Genomic DNA, 27,899 nt, shown 5'->3' with positions numbered 1-27,899 from the left:
ACACGGAAGATTCAATTCATGGGGAAAACATGCTTTAAAGCATGAAGTACCTTCAGCACTGAGCATGCTTTGATCGGCAGTTCCGGAGACAAAGTTGGAGGACTGTAATTACTGTTTAGATGGAATGCTTTGGTTGTCACCCTGTATGAGAAATCAACCTTCATTAGACTACATATGTATTGAGAGAAGTTAATCATATGAATATGCTTGCCATTAATAGTTGCGAAAATGAGAATGGCATGTGCGGATTATATGGTGCTTGTTGAGGCGGTTGAATGATACTTGCACCATTCCCCATTTTACTTGTACGTGACTTCGATCTTCTTCCTTTGTTTGTAGATGAACTTCCCTACATGATGTCGTAAGTTAATAAATAGGTGCTCGAAATTTAACATTATTTGTAACAAAACTTCTGAACACACCTTTGCCGTAGTTTCCAATGGGCTCTTTTTTCGAAGTTTCCTAGGCGCGCCCTCTCTTCACAGATTTTGGATCCTTCAAAATGGTGTTACTACTATCGTGTGATGCTCCACACTGATGATCTGTCTGGGTTATGTGCGAGGGAATGACATTGCTCCCACAACTTGATTTCAAAGTCATTATCTGATTACACTGCTGTTCAATCCACTCCAGTAGAGATGTAGCTCAGACGACATCATCAGCAGACAGGTTTGCCCACCTCGCAAAAGACTGACACAATTTCTCTTACATAAACTATCCAGGAGTACTACCGAGTCCATCGTAATTCACCGCAACCCTAGTGTGGGCCCTTTGCACATCTCTCCGCCACCTTCGTAAGATATATTTGTCAGGCAGTGATTTCACATCATTTCGGACCAACACTGCAATAGCATGCCTACATAGTATACCCCGGAACTCAAATAGGTGGCAACTGCAAGTAATATCATATGTTTCTTACCGGAAAGAGACGAGTAATGTTTTTTTCCTTGACTGTTCATCGTGTATGGCATCCTCACGTACCTCGTATGTCGTCCCAAAACACCCATCAGAAACAGATATGACATCGCAATAAACCTTCCCAATAAACTCCTGAACTTTCCTAAATTTTGAAATTGTGTATATTGCCTGAAATTGCTTCTCCATTTCATATCTTGTCGCACATGGAACCATTTGCGAGTACGACTTAAAATTTGCCTGTAACTACTTCTCCACTTTATTTTGCAATGCTCTTTCATACTGTTCAACAAATTACTTTAGCGATGTCTTTACATGCACAAACCCATCAAAGAACGCATTTATACCCTCACTTTTTTGGGTTGTTGACATCCCCGCCCAGAACGTGGCCTTCAGATAGCAAGGAACCCAACGACATCTGTTATCATACAGACCCGATAACCAATCGTTATCATGTAATTCGAACTTCTCAATCATCGCTTTCCAACCATCATCAAATTGCTCAACAAATTGGGAATCATAAACCAGTCCATGTATAGTATGAAATATAGAACCCTTGTGAACGTGATAACCAAACTTTTTTGGCAACTTCTTCAATATATGCCACAGACGCCATCTGTGATTTGTATCCGGGAAAACGATCTCAATTGTACTTTGCATGGCCTTGTCCTGATCCGTAATTATCCTATGCGACGCCTGACCGTGCATGCACTGCAGCCATGTTCTAAACAGCCACACAAATGTATTTATATCCTCACCGGACAACAAACCACACCCAAGTAGAGTTGATTGTCCGTGATGGTTCACTCCAACGAAAGGCGTAAAAGGCATATCATATTTATTAGTCAAATAGGTGGTATCGAAGGTCACAACATCGCCAAACTCTTTATATGCTTGCCTACTCCGTCTGCCCAAAACACATTTCTTAGTCTTGACTTATCGTCCAAATCAATACTGAAGTAAAACCCTGAGCAACTTGCTTGCATTTTTGAAAAATACTATTGTATTACTATGGCGTCGCCTTTTCCAAGCCTTAATCGCTGAACTTGTTCTACATAGTTTCGGCAATCCTTTTCCACGAAACTCACTTTCTTGTATCCACCTGCTTCTACCACCACAGAGTTATAGCTTTTGTGCAATGGAATTTCTACAATGTCATTTACTTCAAGGCGCCGTTTGACTTGTGCACTCAATTCTCGATTGCAGCAATACATTCTAGACTTTGTGGGGCTTGTTCTATGATTATGCTTGAGGTTCACTGTGTTAATTTTCCAAACTCCATGACTATCTGCAGATGCGGTTAACCTAGCTTTACAACCTATCAGGATAGTTGCTTGTGGCCTCAATGAACCAACTGTAGTATTGCTTCTTTTCCCCTCGCGACTATACGTCAAAGTAATATATCGCACAACCCCATCGTCATCCTTATTCGAATTTCTTGTTCTCACTGGAAAACCTACCTTGTATGCATATTTTTTGTAAAAATTGAACAATTCCTTTTCATGTTTGAATTTCATACCCACTTCAGGAACAATTGCACCATCCCCGCCAACGATTTCATCACCACCCAATAAGTTCGGTTCCTCCATAACATTCTCTTTATCCGATTCTACCAAAGTAATGTCGTCTATCGCTTGTGAACTTTCATCCCCTACGACAAGATACGAAGTACACATCAAAAGCAGAAAACCAAATTTCGACTTTGAACCAACATTTACAATTCACTCAGAACATTAAATTAAGTGGTCATTGAAATCGTAGTGGTATGCACATACTAGAAAAAACATCGGTTTCCCTAACATTTCAGCTATAATAAGCACAAAATTTAGATTATTTGATCACCAAACTTAAATGGTCACTGCACTGAAATGGTCACTGAACTTAAACACTAGTCTACACATACCATACAGATAACAATTTTGCCTAACACTTCAGCTAAATTGATCGACACATTACATTTCAATCATCATCATAAACTGCAAAATCGTCCAGATAATGAGCAAAATGAACTTACCATTTTCTATCACCATTTCCCCCCAGATAATGAGCAACGTCCAAAGTTGCCGACAACGAAAGGGGCCGGTGCAAGTCCAGTGTCTGAGAGTATACGACGGTGTTGCGGTGGAAAATGGGGAGAATTACGCTGTCCAGAAACAATGTACTAGTTTGGGGAAAAATCGGCCAATTTTCATGAAATCTTTTGCCGGTTGAGCGGTGGAAATTCTGTCCCCTTTTTGTCTTAGTATATGACGGTCGAGCGGTGAAAATTCTGGAGATAATGGGTCGGTCGATTGTTGTCAAGAAGTCATGGAAAACTTGGGGGAAAAGGGGCTGAAAATGGCGCCTATGATTGTTGTCAACAAGTCATGGAAAACTTGGGGGAAAACAGGCTGAAAGTGGCGCCTAAAATGAATGAATCTTGTCCCTTTTCCCTCTCTCTCGTTTTCACCATCTTTTTTAAAAACGAGAAAAGCCACGTAAGAAAAACCACTTCGTTCTGTCAACAGTAGTGTCAAGCTAAAATGTACAAATAGCTTTTTCCATTGCTAATTGAGTGAATTTCCCATTTCAAAAGGTTTGATTGTTTTCTTTGTTGGTGGGGGGGGGGGGGAGAAAATAAAAAGGAATAAAGAAAAAAGAATACAAAAGTTTGATTGTTTTCTAGGGGGAAAAAAAGAATACAAAAAGAAGCCCAATATTGAAAATACACTCACTAAATGGGCTTGTGGTCCAGGTCAGCAAGGCCCATATGCATTGAAATTGGTTCATTCATGATTCAACCTAATAATCACTAGTGAAACCTAAACTTGTTACTTTACCATATTTAATTAATTCTAATGGTATAAGTGGGTTAGATATATCTCATTAGCTTAATAGGATAATCACTCTATGTATATAAAATGTACTAATTCTTGAGTAGACGTCTAAATTTGGTTCATAATCTTAGTCTAGATTCTTATAAACATAATTAAAGATATCCCAGTTGTTTATTCAATTAAAAAAATAAAAAAATGGACAAGTTATAATAAAGTCATACAAAATGTCCAATTAACAAATTCTCAATTCAGGCGACGCGTTGGTATACGCTAAGGTGCATTGTGTACATATAAGAAAATATTATTCAAATTTTAATAGTCAACTTAGAACAGGAAAAAAATATGACCACTAAACTTTTCAAAGTTGCATGTAATTTTGACCCTTTGTGTAATCAAGCATCACAAAAGTAATCTTCCCACTGCAACGACCGCCACCATTGCAATGACCACCAACAATACTTAATAATTGTCTCTATTGAAAATTTGTTAATTTGATTATTATAATGTTCAATAATCTATATGTTTAATCTCCAATTTTGAAAAATTGCGATTGTGTAAATTTATTACCATATTAGTTAATTTGATGTAGAAAAGAATGAATGAGTACTAGAAAAGATTTGAGGTGTCTATCACTTAGATTGTGTCAGTCTGTCAAATGTTAAATTGATTGAGTATAAATCCTTCTAACTTGACCAACTCAACAAAATAATCAAAAAATTGGTCGAAATAAAGGTGCATAGTAGAGGATGAAAAAAATAAAAACAATATATATATATATGGATTATTCTATTGGTATTTAAAGGGATACCACAGGCACCCCTTCAATAGGGGGGCGTCGGGTATCCATTATGAACACCCTTCAATACATGGTAATGAACCACTAGAATATATATATATATATATATAATTTTTACAGTGCCTATTTATTTACACAAAAATGAAAATAAAATGTATACTTCGATTGGATAAGTTGTCGTCACAATTTTTTTATCATCTCAATTATTTATCGAACCATTTTGTCACACTCTCATCAACTTTTTATTACACTCTCATCAACTTTTTATTAACCAGCACACCTTTTTTCTGGTGGTGGATTCCATCCAAAAAGTCTTTGAGAAGGACATAAAAAAATTTATTCGTCTATCGTATTTTTTTTTACTTATTCTGTCATATTCTCAACCTATTCAAGTCAGAAGACGCCATGATCCGTTTGAACAGTAAGGGTCCTATTTTATTGTTTAAATTTGTTGGTGTTAAGCAAGTGTAATTGAGATATTCAAATATTGATTCTTGAAATTTAAAAAAAAAAATACACACACATATATATAACTGTGTAAACAAACTTATTTTCAACAAATTGAAAGTCTGAAAGTAACCAGCAAGAGATAGACGAACTATCAGTCATGGTCGTGGATGTGAATTTAGAAAGCAATTCTGAATTCATTTTAATTAATTTGATTCATATATCCTTTTCCGTCATTGATAATAACTATTAAAATATTCAAAGATTTTTTACATTCGTGATTTTGAACACATGCTAAAGAGATTGTCAACACGAGTATCTCATGTCTTACAAATGCAAGTTAATATTTGCTTAATTTATTCGCCATCAATGTTATCTTCACTTATCTATTTTTCTATGTGCACACAGCTGAACATTCTCAATTGAGATTCAAATTAGGGAATAAAAGGCAATAAAAATAAATAAATAAACAGTTTCTATTAATGGAGGTTTGGCTAATAAAATAAGAGGCGTGATTGAACCAAAAGTCATATTTCATTTGCTTTGTTTTCAAGGTCAGGCCTCTCGCCTTTTTCCTTTCGAGGGTACCTTTTACATCATATAAAAGCTGCTGATTTCTTACAATCACCAAGGAATTGTCCAAAACAAAACTTGTTGGTGAAAACAAAGCAGATACAACTATAACTCTGCTGGTGCTGTCACTTTCCTTAATCCAACCAACACACCTACTTACTTCATATACATGCCATTTCCGAACCATCTATACGAATTCCGTCGTCCCAACATTGATATCGCGATGGACGAGTACTCGTCATCCATTCCAATTAGGGAAACAGCAGGCAGAATTATTAGAAGATCAATCTTTACTTTTCTGCAGAAATATCAGTACTTCACCTCAACTGCAGCACTTCTTGCATTCCCATTCGCTGCCTCGACTCTCCTATCACAAGCTTTCCTCCCCTCATCTGTCGTTCTTGCACTCATTCAACGTCGTTTTAGATCCCTTTTTCTAGCTGCTGGTTTTCCTCCCTCATCAGAATTGTTCGCAATTCTCAATCTTAAGCTCTCTCAAACTATTGTTACATATTTTCTTGTTCTTCCGTTCTCCCTTTCCTTTCTCCTACTTGCTAAGGCGTACATAATCAAATCGTTGAGCAATCGTAAACCTGCAGGAGAAACTCCATTTTCATCTTGGATTACACAATACAAGTCGCTTTTCCAAACTCAAATTTGCAGCTCATTAGTCATCCTTTCAGTAAATGCTACTTGCTTCTCTCTTCTTCTTTTCGCTATCAACTGTTTCGATGTTCTAGGAATATCTGCTCCGGAAGCCTTGCTATTCGTTTCATCGGTGGGAGCTGTTGTCTATTCGATCATTCTTGCCAATGCCTACATTATATGCAACATGGCATTGGTGTTGTCAGGAATGGAGAATCGTGGGGGCTATCTTGCGATTCTCAAGGCTTGTGTACTGATCCAGGGTCGATCTTCAACAGCGATGTCATTAGCCGTGGTAATCAATATAGCCTTGGCTACTATTGAGGCTTTGTTTCAATACAGAATTGTGAAGGCATATCGTCGAGCAGCCTCTCCCAATTCATCCATGGCTCTCGAGGGGCTGTTTATTGGATACTTATATGGCATTCTTCTTGTAATCGATACTATTGTTGGATGCATATTCTTCAAGAGTTGCAGAACTTTCAAGAGTGGTCAAGAGGATTGGAACTCTGTTCAAATACCAATTGAAGATGCAAGTTTAAATACTTTAAAAGAGGTTCCATGAAAGTTTCTTTCTTTTTTTGAGCTGAATTAGTTACAGGATTTTCTCCCTTTGATTTCATTGACATAAATTCAAAATAATAAAATAGAGATAGGTTGGTTCTTCAAAAACCACTGAAGTACTTCAGAAGCTAGAGAGACAATAGATTCAGACGTTTGTCCAACTTACAAGCAAATGTATTGTCTGGCAATTGGTGTGCCCAAGTTTCCCATGATTGTTAGTATAATGACATTTGCAGGCATAGAAAGATAAATTTTAGAATTAAATGTCGAAGACAATATTTAAATAATCACTTTACAAGCTGTTAGACAACTGATCAAGGTGGTATACAAGAAAATCAAAATAATATATCCAACAAGATTATTGTAATGCACATCAATTTCTAGGAACGAGATAGGTACACACAACAAAATATTCAAGAGAGACAATTATTTTCCCCTTAATAAATGAAAATATTCAAATACTTTCTAAAAATAGAATCTAAAGAACAAACAAGAATTTCTAAACCTAGAACCCTATATTTTGATGACAAAACTATTTCACTGACAGAGCTAATCTTCTATTTCTATATCATCTCTAATCCTGACCTCTCTCAATGGTTGGCTCCTAAGGGGAATCAGTTTATATGTTACAACAAAAAGAATAACCTTTAATCTGGATACAGTGTTACATCTCTGTACAGGCTTCATAATACAGTATGGTAATTCACTTTACAGTTACAACGGGCACCCTCTTGGAAAACGTTGGCTTCATCCAATGAATGCACAAATCCTTCTGAATTCATACGTTACTCTTCTTCGGCTTCCACATGGCCAAGTATCAGTCTTGAGATTGTGAAAACCCCCACGGTCAGCTGATGACAAAGATCAGTAATCTGCATTGTCCACCTGGCCGAAAAGCACCATATCCATTTCTCAGCGTACCCTTCACCAAACTTCGGGTTTTGCGAAAATCTCGAAAGCTAGTGCTTTCAGTTTCCTTTCTTATATTCCCATAAAAACTGAACAATTCACGTCAAATCTGGAGGACCATAGTCCGTCAATAGTGACCATGTTAAACAACTTCTTCCTGTGAAATATTGAAATTGTTCATTTCACACCCTTCTTTGTTAAATTAATTCCCTTCGCAATCTCCATTTCGGCTTCCTTTTGAGCTTTCTTCTTTTCTAGTTCAGCCTGTTTGGAGTTCTCTTCATGAGCTTTGCAAAACATCCTCACGAAATTCAAGAGGGTAGCAACAACTGCAAAAATTGTAGATATTAAAAACGGAAATCTGAATAGTCAACATCTCACAGGAAAGGAAAAACGAATTTTAAAATTACCTTGCTCAAATGGGCAGCGGGCAGGATCCTCACCAAAATATAGTGCCAATGCATCCGCATTTCTTCCCTGCCCAATTGCAACAATGAAATAAAAAAATGTTTTCATGGGAAATAACTTAGGGTTCCATATGATGTACTGAAGTCGGTGAGTTGAAATTTACCGCAACAGAATATAAGTTTGTTACTGATGCAACCTCAGTCTCAGCAGCCCCAACGAACTCCTTTAATGTCTGTGAATGAGAGGAAAAGTGGAAGGTGTTACAATACAAATAAAATGCCCTAAAAATATTGTGATTGGATGAGAAAAAGGGATGGGAAAAGTAATGTTCAAAATAATCACTTGAAAAATTTGTTCAACATGAATAAACAGAACACAAACGTGTAAAAATTTGGAGTAATGCTATTAAGCACCAGTTTGAGTCAGAGGGTCGCTGCCACATTATCCAACGAAGTTGGAATGCATTTTTATTCATTTTACACTATGGCAATGAACCCACTGCGCATAGACAGGTGCTAAACAGTATTATTCAAAAAATTGATCCACTCCTAGTTTGGTCAAGAAATTACATTGTGGCATAAAAAAAAATACATCAGTAGAATTAACGAAGTAGAGACAGAGAACTTTGTCGCATAAAATAAAGATGATATACCTCATATATATCAGTAGAATTAATGAAGTAGAGACACAGAATGGACATCAATAATACCTTGCGAAAAGTTTCAGATACAGGGCCATCATTCTCGGAACCAGCCAATTCCTGCTTTACTTTCTCCAATCCTTTCATAATGGCTTGCATTTCTTCTGCTAATGATTTCAATTGTATCTGCAGAACAAGCCATTACTATCCAATTCTAGCTATTGTGAGCAAACGCATCATTCACAAGAATATAAAGTACAAACCTTTGAAGCAGCTTCCAGGCTAACAAGATCTTTATGGAAGTCCAAAAGAGCCGATGACTTAGAGGCAAGCACCTTAAAAAAAAAATAAAAAAATAAAAAAAAACCAGTGATACCCTCAGAATTACAAAACAATGACCATATTTAATTTTATTTAGTCATTAGGTTCACATAAAGCACAAAATTTTTAGACCATCAGTCCATAAAAACAAGGTACACATTATGTGCCATAACTAGATAGCAGGCATGCCCAAGCCATTCCGACTTAGTTATTAGGATACGGTCAGCTGATGACAAAGATCAATAATCTGCATTGTCCACCTGGCCGAAAAGCACCATATCCATTTCTCAGCGTACCCTTCACCAAACTTCGGGTTTTGCGAAAATCTCGAAAGCTAGTGCTTTCAGTTTCCTTTCTTATATTCCCATAAAAACTGAACAATTCACGTCAAATCTGGAGGACCATAGTCCGTCAATAGTGACCATGTTAAACAACTTCTTCCTGTGAAATATTGAAATTGTTCATTTCACACCCTTCTTTGTTAAATTAATTCCCTTCGCAATCTCCATTTCGGCTTCCTTTTGAGCTTTCTTCTTTTCTAGTTCAGCCTGTTTGGAGTTCTCTTCATGAGCTTTGCAAAACATCCTCACGAAATTCAAGAGGGTGGCAACAACTGCAAAAATTGTAGATATTAAAAACGGAAATCTGAATAGTCAACATCTCACAGGAAAGGAAAAACGAATTTTAAAATTACCTTGCTCAAATGGGCAGCGGGCAGGATCCTCACCAAAATATAGTGCCAATGCATCCGCATTTCTTCCCTGCCCAATTGCAACAATGAAATAAAAAAATGTTTTCATGGGAAATAACTTAGGGTTCCATATGATGTACTGAAGTCGGTGAGTTGAAATTTACCGCAACAGAATATAAGTTTGTTACTGATGCAACCTCAGTCTCAGCAGCCCCAACGAACTCCTTTAATGTCTGTGAATGAGAGGAAAAGTGGAAGGTGTTACAATACAAATAAAATGCCCTAAAAATATTGTGATTGGATGAGAAAAAGGGATGGGAAAAGTAATGTTCAAAATAATCACTTGAAAAATTTGTTCAACATGAATAAACAGAACACAAACGTGTAAAAATTTGGAGTAATGCTATTAAGCACCAGTTTGAGTCAGAGGGTCGCTGCCACATTATCCAACGAAGTTGGAATGCATTTTTATTCATTTTACACTATGGCAATGAACCCACTGCGCATAGACAGGTACTAAACAGTATTATTCAAAAAATTGATCCACTCCTAGTTTGGTCAAGAAATTACATTGTGGCATAAAAAAAAATACATCAGTAGAATTAACGAAGTAGAGACAGAGAACTTTGTCGCATAAAATAAAGATGATATACCTCATATATATCAGTAGAATTAATGAAGTAGAGACACAGAATGGACATCAATAATACCTTGCGAAAAGTTTCAGATACAGGGCCATCATTCTCGGAACCAGCCAATTCCTGCTTTACTTTCTCCAATCCTTTCATAATGGCTTGCATTTCTTCTGCTAATGATTTCAATTGTATCTGCAGAACAAGCCATTACTATCCAATTCTAGCTATTGTGAGCAAACGCATCATTCACAAGAATATAAAGTACAAACCTTTGAAGCAGCTTCCAGGCTAACAAGATCTTTATGGAAGTCCAAAAGAGCCGATGACTTAGAGGCAAGCACCTTAAAAAAAAAATAAAATAAAATAAAAAAACCAGTGATACCCTCAGAATTACAAAACAAAGACCATATTTAATTTTATTTAGTCATTAGGTTCACATAAAGCACAAAATTTTTAGACCATCAGTCCATAAAAACAAGGTACACATTATGTGCCATAACTAGATAGCAGGCATGCCCAAGCCATTCCGACTTAGTTATTAGGATGCTTCAGGCCACCTACAGAAAAGGCAAGGAAAACACATATAGGAGATAACTTTGCACTTGGAAGAAGAAATGCATATATGTATGATAATGAAGGAATGTCTTAGTCATGCATGTCCATCACCTTTCTTATTTTCAGACAACTAATGCTTTATTTAGCTGCTAAAGGAATAAAAGATACTCATTAGTAAACATGCATCTTCATTTATGTGCATGTATCTGAGAGGAATATTGAGCTCTTATGATCATGACAAAGGTTAGGAGGTGCACTATATAGTTATTTGAAATCGGTGCACCTTCACTCAACCTACCAGAATTGTAGAGAATGCAAAACAAATGCCAAAAGGAAGTAAATATTCACCTCTTAAATATTCATTAAAGATTTAAATGATATTCATGTTACGCCACTCCTCCCCCACCCTTCAAAATAGCTTTAACTTACAAATCAAGTGATTCAACACGGTATCAAAGTCAAGTGAAAGATTAGGGTTAAAGTCTCATCATCACTCATTTAATGAAATTGTGCATGTCCAACTTCAATGGGAAAATTGAACCAGCCTACATGTGATGGGGCATGTTAATTGATGAGTGTCTACACACACACACACACATATATAAGCTTTTAAATCAAGTGGTTCCACATCCTTCCCTGTATAACCCCAAAAAAAAAAAAAAAAACTTCACATATACACACATCGTGACAAATTACTTGTATGAGACTCAAAATTCGTGTTCATTCCTTCTCAAACTACCGATGATAAGAATATTGATTCAAGCAACATAGGCATTTCCCTCTTTCACACTTGAAAATTAAATATTTCCATGGTGCACTTATCAAGAAATAGTCCTGTCATAAGATTCACCAACAGAACCAAAAAATCATAATTTCAGTTGGTTTAGATAAATTTACCATGTAAACCTTTGAAGTGATGATGTCAGACGAGATAAAGATGAAGTGCTAGGGAACAAATAATAGGATTAATTTTTTCTTATAAAATAGTAAATGGACTAGAAATTAGAAAAGAACCTAACTATGGTATTGAGGTATATGTGGTAAAAAACAGCTTGTGTAGAATATTGGAACAACGAGATTTATCTTAATTTTGAATGTCAAAGGATTTCATGGGATTTCACTCATGATAGTTAGAAACTCAGAAAAGGACAATATATATATCATCAAGATTGTAGTTCCATCAAAAAATTATTTCACACAATTTCAATTTCCAATCGAGGAGCAATTCTCATTAACTATTTCGTGTTACTTCCTTAACCCCCTTAATTGAAGACATCATTAGTCAATTCCCATTCAATAAAACGCTTTACTCAAAACTTGAGAATTAGAATCCATTTCCAATGTCAGTTCCAAATGCAAAACCCATTAAATTCTTCTAAAAAGAAATAAAAAGATGCCAAAATAGGATTTTTTATAACTTGACCAGGGAGAACCTGACTGCCTCAACTGTAAGTTCAAGAAACAGAATGACAAAAAAACATCATAACGTAAGAATTATCATAAAAGAATATATGTTGACATGTAAGCAGCTTTACTGAGAGCGTAAAACATTTTTTATTTTGTCCTTTTAGCAAATAGCTTCAGCATTGTCCTAAAATTATTGTAAATTCTCGATATAAATTTAGACAGTAACTTTTATTGATAAAGTACAAAAGAGCATAACCTTACAACATTTTTGCCATAATTCTTCTAAATATAGATGCATATTAACAATATTCTTATAATACTTGTAAAGAAGTTTCTGGGTCATGCAAATTAAAATTCTAGCCTTCATCGGGGAAGAGTTTATAATCGGTTCATTTATAAATAGATAGAAATGAACTATAAATAAGTGGATAGTACTTGTGGGTCATTGGAATGTGTTATTGACAATGAAGTTTGACCATATAAAAATAATTTATAAATTTTGCCGAAAAAAGGCTTAGATAATTTTTTATGAGCAACGGGATTTTACTACAATACTCAGATATTCTTCTCTCTCCCCTCTTGCAGATTGGGGTTGGGGTGTGAGATCCTTTTGTTCCATAAGATATCAAAGTGATCGACCCATTCCATGTTAAAAGTAAGTGCGAAATACCATTGATAATACAGATTCAAAGCGAATTTCTCACTATCTTTCTGCAATAAAATGCCTTGGACCTGCAAATAATTCTAGTTGAATAACCCCCAATGGTTTGATGATCTGAAATTTACACCAACCCCCCACCCCCTTATTGTAAACTAATATCTATAATCCAAATCTGGACATAATGTCTAGGGTTTATAACCACAAACCACAAGGAGGTTATCAGGATATTCCAAAGTCCAAATACAGCAGACTATAATTAGCTTTCTGAGAGGAACTTGTCATTCAAACCCATAGTGTAGCGCAACTTGATCAAATGATACCAACCACTACACAAGTAAGATATCCAACTTGATGTAGGACAATCCCATTCCAAAAAGGATTTCTTGTTGTAATAGGGTTTATCTCTTTTTCTTCGTCTTTCTTGTTGTTTAGAATAGTATTTCTTTTTCTTTATTGATTAGATCTCTTAGATTAGGATTTTGCTTTCTTTTGGGATTTTAGTTTTCATACCTTCTAGGATTTCAATTTTCTTTCCTTTTAGAATTTTTAGTATAGTTTCCTTATATTGGTAGGATTAGGGAATTATTTTGCCTAGGCTTTGTATACTTTACAATTAACCAATTCATTATAATCAAATCATTCTCTACATATTTATTTTCGAGTCTTTCAACTCTATTCTTATTTCAAGAATTTCAATTCCGTTTTCGCACCACAACTTCTCGCAAACAAATTTTTTAGAGACATATTAACAATAATCACTAACAAGCGCATCTATTTCATGGCATGAAAAATCACTTCTTTTCTGCATGGAAGTAAATTGAAAGAATAATCAACTCTGATCATGCAGCGGTAACTCATTTTAGCTTATTTCCGCAACTCTTTAAAAGTAAACACAATATGCAACAACCCAACCTAGTACATATTTGAAGTGAAAACAGCTTATGCATATATTTCAAAACTTGCCCTCCTGCATACAGACTCTTCATTGTACAATTTCAACACACTCTTGATTAATCTAGTGTTCCTGATATCTGATGCAAAAGATAGTTTCAAGGAGAGTGAAAAACTAAATAAATAACTAGATAGGAAGAAAGAAAGAAAGAAAGCACTGAATCCAGAGACTAACCACAGTTTTTTTCAGTGTCTGAAAATTCAACTTAAAGAAAGCTTCTGAACATTAATGTACTTACCCCTGGCAGTTCCCTGATTTAATGTGTTCCCAAGAAGTAAAATTTTCTTCATTATTTCTTTCAGTTTGAGGGATTTCCGAACCTAATTCGTAAGTTACAAAATAGGTTATATCAAGATTAAAAGTTTCAATAAATAAAAATTCACTAGAATTTGTATGTACCTCTTCACAAGCAGAATTCAGAGTGTTCAAGCTTTTCTTAAAATCCGAAACCTAAGATGGAAGCTAGATTTAGAGGCATGAGGAATCAAATTCATGTTCAAAAAAATTCTCGCCCTTATAGCAGACCTGAGAATTGAATTGAATCTTGAATAAGAAAACCCTTAATTTTGACTCCACCCGTGGCACCTTCATCAGCTCCAAAAAGAACTGAAACATAGAAATAGATATAAGAATTCTTATATGAACATTACAACTCGTTAAGTATTAATGAGAAGAATGGTTGAAAGATAGCTCAATATGAGAGGAAATAATATAAAATCGATGCTATTAAGAATTAAAAACCCATCATTTTACTTCAGTGAAACCTGTAAACAGCTTAAACAATTTTTAATTCGCTCATAATCTCTATCAAGTGCATTTCAACTTTCACATGAGAATTAAGCTTATTACCAATTCAAAATATGGTGATGATTTCAGCTCAACTATTTACGTCCCTTTAACCATCATAAAGTGCATGACTGTGTGTAAACGTAGACACACACACGCACACGTACACATACATATGTCCTCACAATTGTCTTCGAAGGGATCACATAGCATCAGAAACCACTAAATGAAATGTCAATATCTGCTAATTTTCGATGAAACTTCCCAAAGCCACATATTAATATCTTGCATGTGTTAATTTTATAGGTATTATGTACTTCGTCACACACCATTCAAACCCGTTTGATGCAAGATACGCTAAATATGAACAGCAAGAGGCATCTATATTCAACTAACAAATACATTTAAGACTAAAACTAAGTGAAATAATTCAAGATGTCCAAACCTTCAAGCCTTTACGCACTTGCACATCTTGAATCTAAACTCTAAAGCAATGAAAGTTGCACTCATCAAAAAGAAAAAGATAGTGTCTTCTAATATATTAGCAAGCAATCACCTAAATTTAACACCATTCACAAGCTGGCAGCTAATGTACTCGCATTTCGGTAGACCAACATGTATGTCATGTTCATATTCATAAACTCAACTAGAAACGGCCCAGACTCTGTCTAATCAGCTTTCCCAGCATTGAACTAAAATTTCAGGAGAAGGAAGACCTTTATTATTCCTAATGACAACAGTGTCCTTTAGGAGCAGGAAGATGGAGCTTGATACCAAAACCTATATTTATGGTCGACTCTATAACATTGACTGAACACAATTCTTTGGTGTTAGAGAAAATTAAATCACTGCCACCGGTACTCAGATAAAAATCGCTTATTCCTACTGGCTTATATAAATGTTGAATGCATCCTTTAAGAGAAAAAATATCACCAATAAAACTAATTGATGATGCAGTCCACATACCTGCTCACACTTCCCTAGATTGTCCTTGTCGCCTGTGTAGCCCTAAACAGTCACAAAACAGAAATCAATAAAAAGAAATCCTTTTCTTCGAAAAGAAAATAGTGTGTGTGGATTAAATAGTGAAAATCATAGGTTGCATAATGATTGAGAAAATGAAGACTCGCCTTGAGAAGTTCCATCTCTTCTTTAGTAGGACAGAACTTTATAAGATTTTCTACTTGATCAGCATCTAAAATTGATTCATCCATTGAAAGTGCAGCAGCCTGTTGAAGTAATCACACACACGTTAAATGTAGACTTGGAAACAAACATGAATTTTTAAAGTAGAACCAAAGCTTGTAGGAGAAAAGAACCGTGCATATTGATTGGTACGAGAAAACAAGAAACAAGTTTTCATATAATTCTTAGAATATGCAAGACCCATATATCTTTAAATATGATCATAGATGAGGGGAACATGCTTCATGTGCTTTAAGGGCACTATTTTTGTGTGTTGACACATTTTCTAGTCATGTTGATAAACACGATTCATCAGTTTGGTCACAATACTACTATCTAGCATTTATTCCAGCAAATATAGAATTGAACTATGCACATAAATGGTTTGTGGGCAAAAGATATAATTTATATCATACCTAAATATTTGTCCATAACAGGTGGATAAAAATGAGCCTTAGTTTTTGCAAGGTTATATTATCGTCTACATCGTAATTAGTTGTGTGGTTTATTTTGATAACAGAAGTAGCTACTTCTACAGATGGTAGTGCATTTGGCGTGCACTAAACAAGACTATGTAAACTTTAATTTATCACTGGGATGGCTAAATTAATTAAATTTCACTTGATTGACAAGTAAAATCTTAATAGCAAGTAGGTAATGAACCTTGGTTCATAAACTGTGCTTGTAAGGCATTTATAAGTGAGAATACAACGTGGTCAGTACCTTTGATTTTTCAGGAGTGTGACTTTTGAATGTCACATTAGACATTTTGGATACTAAGATAAATTTGAAGCCTAAAATAATTAGAATTTACTAAATTCTTTTGTGATTGGATCACAAAATACTTTTTTCCAACCGAGAAAAATGCAACATAGAGAGATATAATTGGACACAAAAAATGTAATTGGAAACCATCTTCAGTTATGGACATTTGATGAGACTAGGGGTGTCAATTTGGCTCACCGGCTCGTGGCTCAGTTCGAGGCTCGAGCTGTACCCCATTTTGGGGCTTAGGCTTGAGCGTGAGCCACACCGGCTGACCCATGTCATGGGCCATTTTCGAAGCGTAATGAGCCGAGACTAAAAAGATAAAATAAAATAAAAAATGCAAAACTTTATATTAAAAAATTAATAACAAAAATTATTGGCAGCAGTAGTTGCCTTAACAAAGGCTGCTGCATCAGCTGCCTTAACCTGCAAGGCAGCTATCTTAAAAAAATAGAGCCAGCCGGGCCAGGCTGAAACGAAAGCTTGGGTCAAGCCTAAATTTTTTGGCTAAGCAAAAGCTCGGCTCAAACCAAAAAAGTCCGAACCATTTTTACTCGAGCTGTGCCCGAGCTTCAAGTTTCGAATCGGCTCGTCGACATTCCTAGATCAGACCCAATGCTGAACTTTTAACTGATTAAGGAATACATTATAAATTGACAAGGTAAAAGACTAGGCCATCTACATATAGGGGTTATAATATGGGAAAAAGTTATGTTAAGCTACAAATTATAACAAGAGGTGATAGCCAAGCATATATCACTGTTCTTGAACTGAGAGATAATCTCATATTTCAAATCCGTAATTGTTCAGTGGTCAATGAAATGACAGCACGTGCCATAATCATAAAATGAAGATCCTCTTTGGGAAAACAACTCAGAAGGGAAGAACAAGGCAGAATAAAATGCAATCCAGAACATTATTCGACTTTTTAAGAAATTATAAACTTCACTGCTGTCAAATTTTGGACTCTGGGCCTCAGTCAACCAATTTGCAAGTTTGTTTTCTCTAAATACAAAAATACCCAAGCCTTCCAATGAAGGTTGGTATTAATTTCCGGAATGGGTTGCTGTATGTGTCAAGGGCAGTATACATGCTACATACAAAACAACAAAAGAACTTGAAATATGTCAAACCATATGACTTATGGAAGAAAATTCAACCCATAATAACATGTGCAGTTTCTTTATACAAGTGTAACCCAATCTAGCTTAAAGATCAAAACAAACAAAAGGTTGGAAGTATGCACCATGTATAGCTTACCATCATGTCAGGAAGTGGCATTTTCACCTTTGTGAGCATGATTTCCGTATTATTAGCCCTTCTCAGGTCAATCTACAATAAGAATAGTGATCGAAATATGAAAAGAAATAAAAATCTTAATCAGTATTTCACCAACAAAATATCAAACTGTCTTCTAACTAATTAAAATAACCAAGTTGAATGCTACATCTGCTTTGAACTAACATTGGCACGAAACGAGAAAAATGCAAATCTACAGCGTAGTAAAATCAGAGAGCTCTATGCGGAGGATGCAGAAGAAAAAAAAATAAACAAAAGGAAACTTTCTCCTGAAGCTAATTGATAATTATTTATTTCAATTACAAAATCTAAAACTTTTGTCAAAAAATGAATGTGATCAACTGCATGCCAGGCACTTCCACTGTTTGTCTGTGTGATTATAAAACTTGAAGTGGTCTCAGTAACCTGATAACAAAAGAATTTGTCCTCTCCGTGATTACGAGGTCAAAGAACCAAAGCTTTACATTGTCGGTTTAGGTATCAGTAAGAAAGCATGCACTTTCTCAGTTTTGATCCTTGGATCTATAAAGTATTTCATGGTTCAATTTAATCAAAACCTAAGGGCAAGTCGATGTTAATCAGATGCTTAGCAGCCTGTAAGACAACCATTTAATGTGTGATCAAGTCTGCTATTGAAAAGCCCTTAATTCCAATAAATACAAAAATGAAAGATATTTCCGTCGATCATTTTACTTTTAAGTAAACAAAGCCAAAACTGATTTTTAATCTTCACCAAAGAAAAGATGCAACACTGTCTTTTAGCTGCTTTGTGAGCATGTATGCTGTCATGATCAACAAAAATACTTGTCAATGATGCTCTCTGTTATGATTTACAGAGAATACAAGAAATTTAACAATTTGCAAATTACACATCTGCCTTTTCCTTATTTTTCTAGAGGAGCCACTTTGGGCACAGGCCTATTGTAAGATGAAAATTAATAATAAGCACAAATCAGTTAGACAGGGTAAAAAAAAAGTATGGCCACACAGATAAGTTGAATGGCCTAGTTTTTATAATGCTTTGCAGATGATTAAATGCATAATAATCTCACTATGTAATCTCTTTTAAAGGAAAAGAGTTCCTAGAACAACTACACAATTCATAAATATTACCAGATGGACTTTGTCAGGTTTAGATCCAGCAGACTTCCGACGTCCTCCTGATTTGCCTCCAGAACTATCTGACTTGGGGACTGTGGCAGAGAAAAGAGTCTCTAGTTCTGACACATCAAATTCTGGTGCACTAGAAAAAAATTGAAAGTTTCAGCAATATATCAGAATCAAGAGGCAGTAACAAAACAAGAAATCAATTTCTACAGAGTCATGCACATAAAAGCATTTCAGAAAAGAGATAAACAACCTCGATCATATTGCTAAATATGATTAAATTAAACCATAGAAATGAAGAAATGCTACTTATGTAATTCTAAATCAACAAACTAAAACAGCAGAGCAAAAGGGCATACACTTGAGGTTCTCCATTTCTCTGCAATTCTTCCCACAAGCTTCCTTGTAATACCCTCGTTACCTTGCTCCAGTGTAGTGGCTTTAAGGTAGATCTTCGAGGTGCTGATGCAGTTGACATCCCGGGACGAGAAAGCCCACGCCCTCTACCAGCAATTGAGCCTCTCCCATCTGCCACAGATCCTTTAGCTCCTAAGGGAGGAGGCGGGGGAGGTCCCACACCTGGAGGTCTAGGCGGACCCAGTACACGGCCTCCAGGAGCGGGTGGTGGAGCTGGTGGTCCATGCATGGGAGGAGGTGGTGGAGGTGGAGCAGTGGCCCCACGGATAGGGGGAGCAGGCGGTGGTGGTGCTCCACGTTGAGGAGGTGGACCAGCAGGCAATGGAGGGGGTGGAGGTCGGGTTCCATGCATCGGAGGAGGGGGAGGTGGAGGTGGTGCTCCACGCATGAGGGGAGGTGGAGGTGGAGGTGGAGGTGGAGGTGGAGGTGGAGGTGGAGCTCTAGGCAATGGGAAAGTTGGAGGTGAAGCTCCATGCATGGGGGGTGGTGGAGGTGGTGCTCCAGGCAATGGGGAAGGTGGAAGTGGCGCTTCATCCATCGGATGTGGAGGTGGTGGAGCGCCACCACGCAAAATAGGCAGGGTAGGCTGCGCAACAGCATGAGGAGGAGGTGGGGGTGGGGGCGGCGGCGGTGGTGGTGTAGGTGGAGTGCAATGTGAAGGCAGAGAAACACCATGACTGATAGGAGATGGAGGCAGAGAAGAATTACCACGCATGGGAGGTGGAGGCGGAGGTGGAGGAGGAGGCAGAACTGGAGTTGGAGGCAGAGAGGGTTTTCCAACAGAAAGTGACCTTTGCGTGGAGAATGGAGGAAAGGGAAAATCTGATGCTGCAGAAGGTGCAGGACCAGAACTCTCAACTGACCACGGGGGTGGGGGAGGTGGAGGCAACAAAACTCTACTGATATTTTGAGACAGAGAAGAAATGGAAGATGGAGGTAGAGGAGGAGGTGGGCAAAAACTTCCCCGTGTGGTCAGTCCAGAGCTTGCAGACATAGGACGAGGAGGAGGTGGAGGTGGAGGTGGAGGTGGAGGTGGCGGCGGTGGCGGTGGCGGTGATTTAGTAGCATCTGCTCTGCCATAAGATCGTGGAGGGTCTGAATATGGTGGTCGTGAATAAGAAAAATTTGCATAATTAGTAGATGACTGTGGCGGCGGCGGCGATGGGGGTGGTGTGGAACAAGTAAATGCTGCATGAGTTGGTTGGTGTGGGGGCAGGGACGAGTGAAGATTGAGCAAATTCTGCTCTCCTACCTGTACAATTGGCTGGGTTGTTGAGGAAGACTCGTATAATGAAGAGCTAGACGAGGGTAGCAATGGAGGCGGAGAGGGAGGGGGAGATAGTGGAACTTGTTGACTCGGTTGAGGGCCATCAAGTTCCTGGACTCTACATTCCACCAGAGAACTTGGAGAAGAAGCTTTTCCAGTTGGTGCCGAGTCTAGTGATGATGAACAAGATTGATATTTTAATGGTGCCTCGCCCACTGCAGAAGTTTCATCCACCGTAATTGTAGCTTCAGAAGAACTAGCTGGTGAGGCCTTTGCTTTTACCCCAGGCTGGGAATCCTTGCCAAGAGCTATTGCAGCTGGAGCACCATTATATCTAGACGGTGGATATGACACGTGCATAGAATTTATATATGAACCTTTGTTAGAAGGAATCCACCGAGATACCGCATTTGGCTTTGCCAACCTTTGAAGAGTGCTTTGAGATTCTTGCGGTTTTGATTTTTGTTTAGTAACAACTGCATCTGTCTCAGGTTTGGAAGTGTAAACTGGTTGTTTCTTTGGGGATGTCAACAGTTCCTTCTCAGACTTTTGTCTATTACTGTCACCATTCGACTTTTGCTGTAAACCTTGCTTTTCTGTCATTTTTTTAATTGCAGAAGCATCTTCTTGGCTTTGTTTATCCTCCCCTTCCTCAGATTTTCCACATGGTGGTCCAGCTACATCTTTGATATCTGTACCACTGGCTACATCAGCAAGCTCCGCTCTAGAATATAACTGACCATTCCTATAGACCAAAGCATCTGTTGCAATCAGAAAATTTTTATTTGCATCACCCTTGCTGTTGTCTCTGTTATTCGCTTCATCTGAATTACAGTCCTGGAATGCATGATGATCCAAAACCTCTTTCCCATCTACTTCAAGGTTTCCATCATCCTGAATGGTAGCTTCAGTTGTTCGATTATCAAATTCTCCCTTCCCATATGACCCATCAACTACACTACTGAAGATCTCTTCTGCCTCAAAAAACTCATCTGGTGAAGCATCTGTTTCATTATCATCATCACTTACTGCTTCCTTGGGGATAATAGATGGAACAGACTCTGCATCAGAAAAGAGCACCTGATACAAATAGAGAATGTTTTTAACTCCTGAAGTTTTGGACAAATAAACTTTATAACATAGTGAAAACAATACCTAACCTCTGTTCTGAATTCCTTCGGGAACTGGTCCTTCACATCCCACAAAAGATCAACATCATCACGGGTCAGCATCAAAACATTTGATCGGATAAAAGCTGTATGGAACATAACTCTAAACATCATTTCTTCCCTCACTAAATCTTCATCCAAATGGATGCACTCGAGGACAACATCTCCTTGGACGCAGTGTTGAATATCTATTTTTACTAGAGCACATTCTTTCTGCAGTCAGGGATCATAAAACACTTCACAAGTCAGTTGATTCTCCGGTTTAAGTCTACATTTATAAATTATGAGATTACCTGTCTGTAGAGGCGGGCATGTTTTCTCTTTTTGGAAGTTGAAAACAGAAGCTTTGATGTTCTACTGGATACTTTTGAAGAAGGATCCTGACCATAGACACGAATTATTGGTCGGCATCCTCTTCCGCCATCAAAGAGAGGAAGAACTCTAAGTATTATACAATCCAAAGCCAGAGGAGTATCTGGTGGGGGCCAATCAGACCCAAAAGTTCTTCTAGAAATGTACTGAAGATATCTGAGCTGCGATGGTTGTGGATTCAATGGAGATAAAAGATGAAGAAGTTCCCTGGAAGCTTGCTTGTATACCATTTCGAGAGTCTTCAGCTCACCAGTGTACTGTTTTCTGTACAAAAGAAGGCCTGCAAGCATGAAGGCAAGGACAGGCCATCCTCCCCTTTCGCAGTGCATCAAGAGCACGTTCTGTTGACCCTCAAGCGATAACCAGCTCTCACTGGAACGCAAGAAGTGGTGGATCATCTCCAGCGGTAACAAAGGACACCCCTCATATTGCCGCGGGTAATCCATGACTGTCATATCGTACTGAGACAACACATCGGATATTTGACTTCTCCTTTCCCCCTCTTTAAAGTTAAAAACCATAAAAGCAGCATCGGGATAGTGATCCTGTAGCTGAGCTACAATGCCATTCATATATATTCTATATTCGTCTTCATCCAACACATCCGTGGAGAAGCAGCAATCAAACACTGCAAGCAGATCCAGTAATTGAAATAACCATGTGGCATGGTTAATGCTTATTTAGATTACTTAAATATCAAACACTTCATGTTCCAATATATACAAAGTCAACGTGTCACAAAAAAATTTACAAAGCCTGAAAAGCAGTTAACTATCTAGCAGCTCTTCTACTCAACTAAATTAAAGATCATAATTTTAGCTGTTTTACCAACGAAGAAGTTCTAATGCACCTCTCCCGAGTAACAAAATTAGATAAGAAAATTCACACAGTTACAGCAAATTCCATAATTAAGAGGAAAAAAATGACTTAATCAAAGACGCAAATTCGAGAACTATGTATGCATTTGCAAGGAAACTATCAAATTGATCAAAAGGAGCTGACGTAGAAAGCTTACCATAGACCCTCTCGGAGATCTCTAGAAGCCGATCCGGTGGCTTCCGATAAAAGAGGCGTCTGAACAGCGCCATCTAATGGCGCTGTTTTTTTCCTGATCCGATCCAAAACCCCACGTTCCAAATATCAATACAAAATGACTCTCTCTCAAAATTAATCTTCACTCATAGATCTTCAACAATTGAACATCACCTTGATAAATCCTTCAAAAATTACCAACAATTAACCGAATTTCAATTGAATTTAAAAATTTATTACAATAAAAGCAGAGGGTTTTGCATTGTGCCACAATTATTGAACAGTAAATAAAATGAAATCAATCCAACAGTGTGGAGGAAAAAGAAACGAAAGTCGTAGGAGGAGAAAGAGATATAGCAGAAGAAGTGACAGTAAAGAAGGAAATGAAATTCAGAGGTAAAGATTTTGTGAGTTTTAGGGTTTGTGAAAAAAATGCAGGGGATGGAAAAAGGGATGATTTTGATTGTTATGAAGAGAGTCAAATGTTATTACATTATTATAATTATTAATGTTAAATTAATAATAATTATCGAGAATATTGCAGTATTAACCTCAACCTATTACCCNTTTCTCATAATTAGGTGAAAGTGTGCAATATGAATCATAAATGATCGATCCCATTGTTTTACAGAAATAATCACATGAAGGGATAAAAAGTGGGACCCAGGGAACTGAAAAGATGAATTGTCGTCAGATGGATAGACCCGGCCCAGATAATTTACAGATAAGCCCCGACCCTATTCATTGGCTTATAAATGATTTGTGGTCTGAGATCTGTACACGTGGCATGTGTTGACATATAACTAACGCTAGCTTATGTTCGTGTTTTGTCCCTTTTGGGATGATTTTTAATTTATCCTTTTTAGCTTCTTTTTATTTTTTTTCCTAGATTCCAACATGACAAAAATGTGGGACAAATCATACTATTTTCACTTTCCATAATAGCCCACCTTCAACCTTGAGAAATGATATATATTAGTTATTAAGAAAAACAATTAACCTAAGCTCCTGTTCGATAAGAATTAAAATCAAATTTTTAATAAAATTTAATAAAATTTAATGAAATATATGGTTGAAAAGTTATGGAATCAATAAAATATGTGATTAAAAAGTAAATAAAAGTTATGAGTACAAAAAAAAAATTATTGGGCAAATATTTAATTGAAAATGAGTTTCAAAAATAGGGCTCAACGTATGTCATGCAGGTGGGGTATGCAATTTAGACAATATTTATAAAACAAAATAATCAGCAATGGGCAAATTGCTAATTAGTAGAAAGAGGAACAATCATTTAAACGTTTTAAAATGATATTCAACTTTACGACTAATTTGTAAAAATTTTACATTTTTTATTTTGTTCAACACTACGTTTGATATATAAAACTTGTTGGTAAAATAATTCTTTGAAGAATATAATCATTAATTATCGATAGTGAACCATAAATAATGACATTAACCTAAGCAATTGTTGTAATTGAAGTTAGGTTCTGACGACAATTGTTAATCGGTAATTAGTTGAATTGGATTATCATTTTTGAACGACAAACGGAAAGAGAATAGAAATAATGAAATATCAAGAAAAAGACGTAATTAAGGAGATGGCACTTTTTAGGGGCTATTGTGATTGAAATGATTGTTTCCATTGTCGTACAGAACCAATCACATGGGGGAGAAAAAGAGACTACATCCATCCAGAAACGACAATTATTAGTCCCGATAAAATTTTAAAAAAAAAAAATGGGACAATACTATACGTACCGAATTTTTTGCTTACTACTCACGACAAGGGTGAGGACCACGGGCCTATATTTTTAAATTCACGTGGAGCCCGCCTTACATTGTGAGAGGAGAGACATCATTCGATACCCCATTATATACAAATGGAATTTTCCAATAAAAATTGAGACTTACTGAATCAGGGTACAATTTTTATGTGGTATTAGATTGTAAAGAGTATTATTATAATTATATTATATCCTTTCTGATGTTGTTTAAAATTTTGCTAAAAGTTTAAATTTACACATTTTATATGATTCACAAATTTTCAACTTCACATTTCGTCAATTTATATAAAAAATTTAGTAATTTGCTAAAAATCTAATTTTTAATTGCATCAAACAAGTGATATATGTTAAATCGATGAAAGTTGCACATTGTCATGTAGGTAATGGTGCAAAGGGTACAACACAAAGCAATTTAAGTCAACGATTGTGCGTGTTTTCTTTCAAGCACGATGCTTGAGCTATTAGCATTATCGTTTATAGAGTTTACGTGCGGATCACAATCACATTCAACACCAAACAAAGTCGTTTCTGAATATTTTTTTATCGCATGTTTTATTTTCAAAGAAATATTACCTTGTCCAAACCAGTAATGCACAACTTAAACATAGAGATGGGTTGTGTTGCATTCTGGGTTCACATGACTAATGACAATCTCGACCAGTTTTACATGTCAAAAATAATGGGGCTCGCCTGGTCCATTTCGTTTTGTTCTGTCTAATCCTCTTAATTTTTTTGTAAGCAACTTGGATCTATATTGGTTGTATCCATGGACCATGGTGGCCTATGAATATGACAACAAAAATTAAATAATTAAATTTTGATTTAATCATATAACAAACATACACAAAAAGTTAGAGGGGGAGTTTGGTGAGTGAGTATGTGACAAGGAAGTGACGCTTTCTTGAATGCTTGTGTTATAACTTAAAGCCAACAGAGATTTAATGAGATGGACCCGTTCATATTTTTTTCTCTCTACTTCTTTCGTAAGAAATAGGAATTTTCCTTGAAAGTTGAAACTGTATTCGCTTATCTTCCTTGAGAATATTTTCTAAAGTTAGTATATCTAATACTTCTTTTGTATCCTAAAAAGAAATAAATTTATTTCTGTTGACACATAAAAATTCAGCCCAAATCAAACGGTTCAGGGAATGAAACCCAATTGGAGGGTCCCCAAATCAGATAGCCCAAAGAACGAAGTCCAATCAAACAATTCAAGACGAAGGCCCAAGAACGCGGTAACGCCATCGCCCAAATTTGCAAGTCGCCCAGAATCTGAGCGAATGGAGTGTCATGCAGTCGCCCAGAGCTGTTACTCTATTCTCGCCCAAACCTTCAAATAGCCCAAGGTCTTAACAAACATAAAGTGTTGTGGTTATCAAGAAGTGCAGTTATTAAAGCAGCCCTATCACGTTCCACGATTCAAGGAATTCAATCGAAAATGGTTGAACGACGAAGAGTAATGGTAGCAGTTAAAAAAGGCAGTTTCATGACAAGTTGGTCATTACGAGGAAAGTGGGCAGTTGTAGAACGATCAAACAGTTTTTAGGCGGTTGATCACAAAGAGATCATTCATGAAGTATAAAAGGGAGAAAAGACATAGAGCAAAAGACCGAATCAAAAACTCTCGAACAGAGAACATGTAATTTTAAATTCCTTAACTTAGATTTAAACACTTTTTTCAGTAACTCGTGTGCTTGCGCCCCTTGGAGGCATTTTGTTTTTAATTTCCAATTGTAAGGTCATCGCCAATAAAAGAACACCCATTTTTGGAACTTTGTCTCAAGAGATTTGTCCCTTACACAATCGTCTGATCTCTTTTAATTGTTATTAACTAACCTGCACGAAACAATTTCCATTTCCAAAAATTATTTAAATTTTTTATTTTTAGTTTAAAATTAATCTAGTGACACTTGAAAGGTGTCTAAATTTGTAACATTATTCTTATTTATCACTTTTAAACCTAAAAACTGTTGACACATAAAAATTCAGCTCAGATCGAACAGCCCAGAGAGTAAAGCCCAATTGGAGGATCCCCAAATCAGATAGCCCAAAGAACGAAATCCAATTGAACGAATCAAGGTGAATGCCCAAATAAGGGGCCCAATAGTGCTGTAACGCCATCGCCCAAGTTTGCAAGTCCCTCAGAATCTGAACGAATAGAGTGGCATACAGTCGCCCAGAGTCTCGCCCAAATCTTCAAGTCGCCCAAGGTATCAACAAACATAACGCATTATGATTATCAAGAAATGCAGTTATTGAGGCAGTTGCTAAAATAACCTTATCACGTTCCACGACTCAAGGGGTTCAATCGAAAGCGGTTGAACGATGCAAGATAATGGCAGCAGTTAAAAGGACAGTTTCATGACAAAATGGCCACTACAAAGAAAGTGGGTAGTTATAGGGCAATCAAGCAGTTTTTTAGAGCAGTTAATCACAAAGGGATCGCCTATGAAGTATAAAAGGGAGAAAGAACTTAGAAGCAAATGACCAAATCCAAAACTCTCGAACAGAGAATATGTAATTTTCATTCCTTTAGCTTTTAGACTTAAACACTTCCTTTTCTGTAACTCGTGTGCTTGCGCCCCTTGGAGGCACGTTGTTTTCCGTTTCCAATTGTAAAATTCATCGCCAATAAAAAGAACACCCCTTTTTGGGACTTTGTCTCAAGAGGTTTCGTCCCTTACACAATCGTCTGATCCTCTTTAATTGTTAGCGAATTAACACGCGCGAAACAAAAACATAAAATATCTTGGGGAACACCTTTTTCCCGTCGAAAAT

General features: G+C 36.7%; 5 protein-coding genes across 7 annotated transcripts; 1 reads left to right on the top strand and 4 right to left on the bottom strand.

Annotated features, from left to right (window-relative positions):
* Positions 1-1,209: 1,209 nt before the first annotated feature.
* On the bottom strand, positions 1,210-5,734 carry LOC111388362 (protein FAR1-RELATED SEQUENCE 5-like). Its single transcript, XM_023013041.1, has 4 exons — positions 5,563-5,734; positions 2,435-2,566; positions 1,926-2,371; positions 1,210-1,845 (listed from the first exon to the last, which is right to left on the bottom strand). The coding sequence occupies exons 1-4, from the start codon at positions 5,732-5,734 to the stop codon at positions 1,210-1,212; spliced, it is 1,386 nt and encodes a 461-aa protein (XP_022868809.1).
* Positions 5,735-5,770: 36 nt separating this feature from the next.
* Positions 5,771-6,757, top strand: LOC111388361. The gene has a single exon (XM_023013040.1). The coding sequence runs from the start codon at positions 5,771-5,773 to the stop codon at positions 6,755-6,757; it is 987 nt and encodes a 328-aa protein (XP_022868808.1).
* A 409-nt stretch (positions 6,758-7,166) lies between these two features.
* Positions 7,167-9,239, bottom strand: LOC111388369 (formin-like protein 20). Of its 2 annotated transcripts, none has more exons than XM_023013048.1 (5): positions 8,977-9,239; positions 8,783-8,899; positions 8,270-8,305; positions 8,076-8,142; positions 7,167-7,994 (listed from the first exon to the last, which is right to left on the bottom strand). In XM_023013048.1, exons 2-5 carry the CDS (start codon positions 8,870-8,872, stop codon positions 7,843-7,845), a joined length of 345 nt encoding a protein of 114 aa, XP_022868816.1. In that variant the 5' UTR covers positions 8,873-8,899; positions 8,977-9,239; the 3' UTR covers positions 7,167-7,842. The 2 variants fall into 2 exon arrangements, with proteins under 2 accessions (XP_022868816.1, XP_022868814.1); XM_023013046.1 differs by having other exon boundaries at positions 8,237-8,305; positions 8,977-9,234.
* A 19-nt stretch (positions 9,240-9,258) lies between these two features.
* LOC111388370 (formin-like protein 20) lies at positions 9,259-13,716 on the bottom strand. 2 transcript variants are annotated; one of them, XM_023013050.1, is made up of 5 exons: positions 10,630-13,716; positions 10,436-10,552; positions 9,923-9,958; positions 9,729-9,795; positions 9,259-9,647 (listed from the first exon to the last, which is right to left on the bottom strand). In XM_023013050.1, exons 2-5 carry the CDS (start codon positions 10,523-10,525, stop codon positions 9,496-9,498), a joined length of 345 nt encoding a protein of 114 aa, XP_022868818.1. In that variant the 5' UTR covers positions 10,526-10,552; positions 10,630-13,716; the 3' UTR covers positions 9,259-9,495. The 2 variants fall into 2 exon arrangements, with proteins under 2 accessions (XP_022868818.1, XP_022868817.1); XM_023013049.1 differs by having other exon boundaries at positions 9,260-9,647; positions 9,890-9,958; positions 10,630-13,707.
* Positions 13,717-14,120: 404 nt separating this feature from the next.
* On the bottom strand, positions 14,121-23,814 carry LOC111388368 (formin-like protein 20). The gene is made up of 11 exons (XM_023013045.1): positions 23,321-23,814; positions 22,227-22,933; positions 21,925-22,146; positions 19,440-21,844; positions 19,087-19,216; positions 17,935-18,006; positions 15,852-15,950; positions 15,688-15,729; positions 14,461-14,541; positions 14,335-14,385; positions 14,121-14,255 (listed from the first exon to the last, which is right to left on the bottom strand). Exons 1-11 carry the CDS (start codon positions 23,391-23,393, stop codon positions 14,136-14,138), a joined length of 4,002 nt encoding a protein of 1,333 aa, XP_022868813.1. The 5' UTR covers positions 23,394-23,814; the 3' UTR covers positions 14,121-14,135.
* Between the last annotated feature and the right edge of the window lie 4,085 nt (positions 23,815-27,899).

The sequence above is a fragment of the Olea europaea genome, unplaced genomic scaffold, assembly GCF_002742605.1.
Source record: "Olea europaea var. sylvestris unplaced genomic scaffold, O_europaea_v1 scaffold489, whole genome shotgun sequence".
In the NCBI taxonomy this organism is placed as follows: Eukaryota; Viridiplantae; Streptophyta; class Magnoliopsida; order Lamiales; family Oleaceae; genus Olea; species Olea europaea.
Note: the sequence above shows the minus strand (reverse complement) of the source record. Positions and strands in the feature narration are given on the sequence as shown.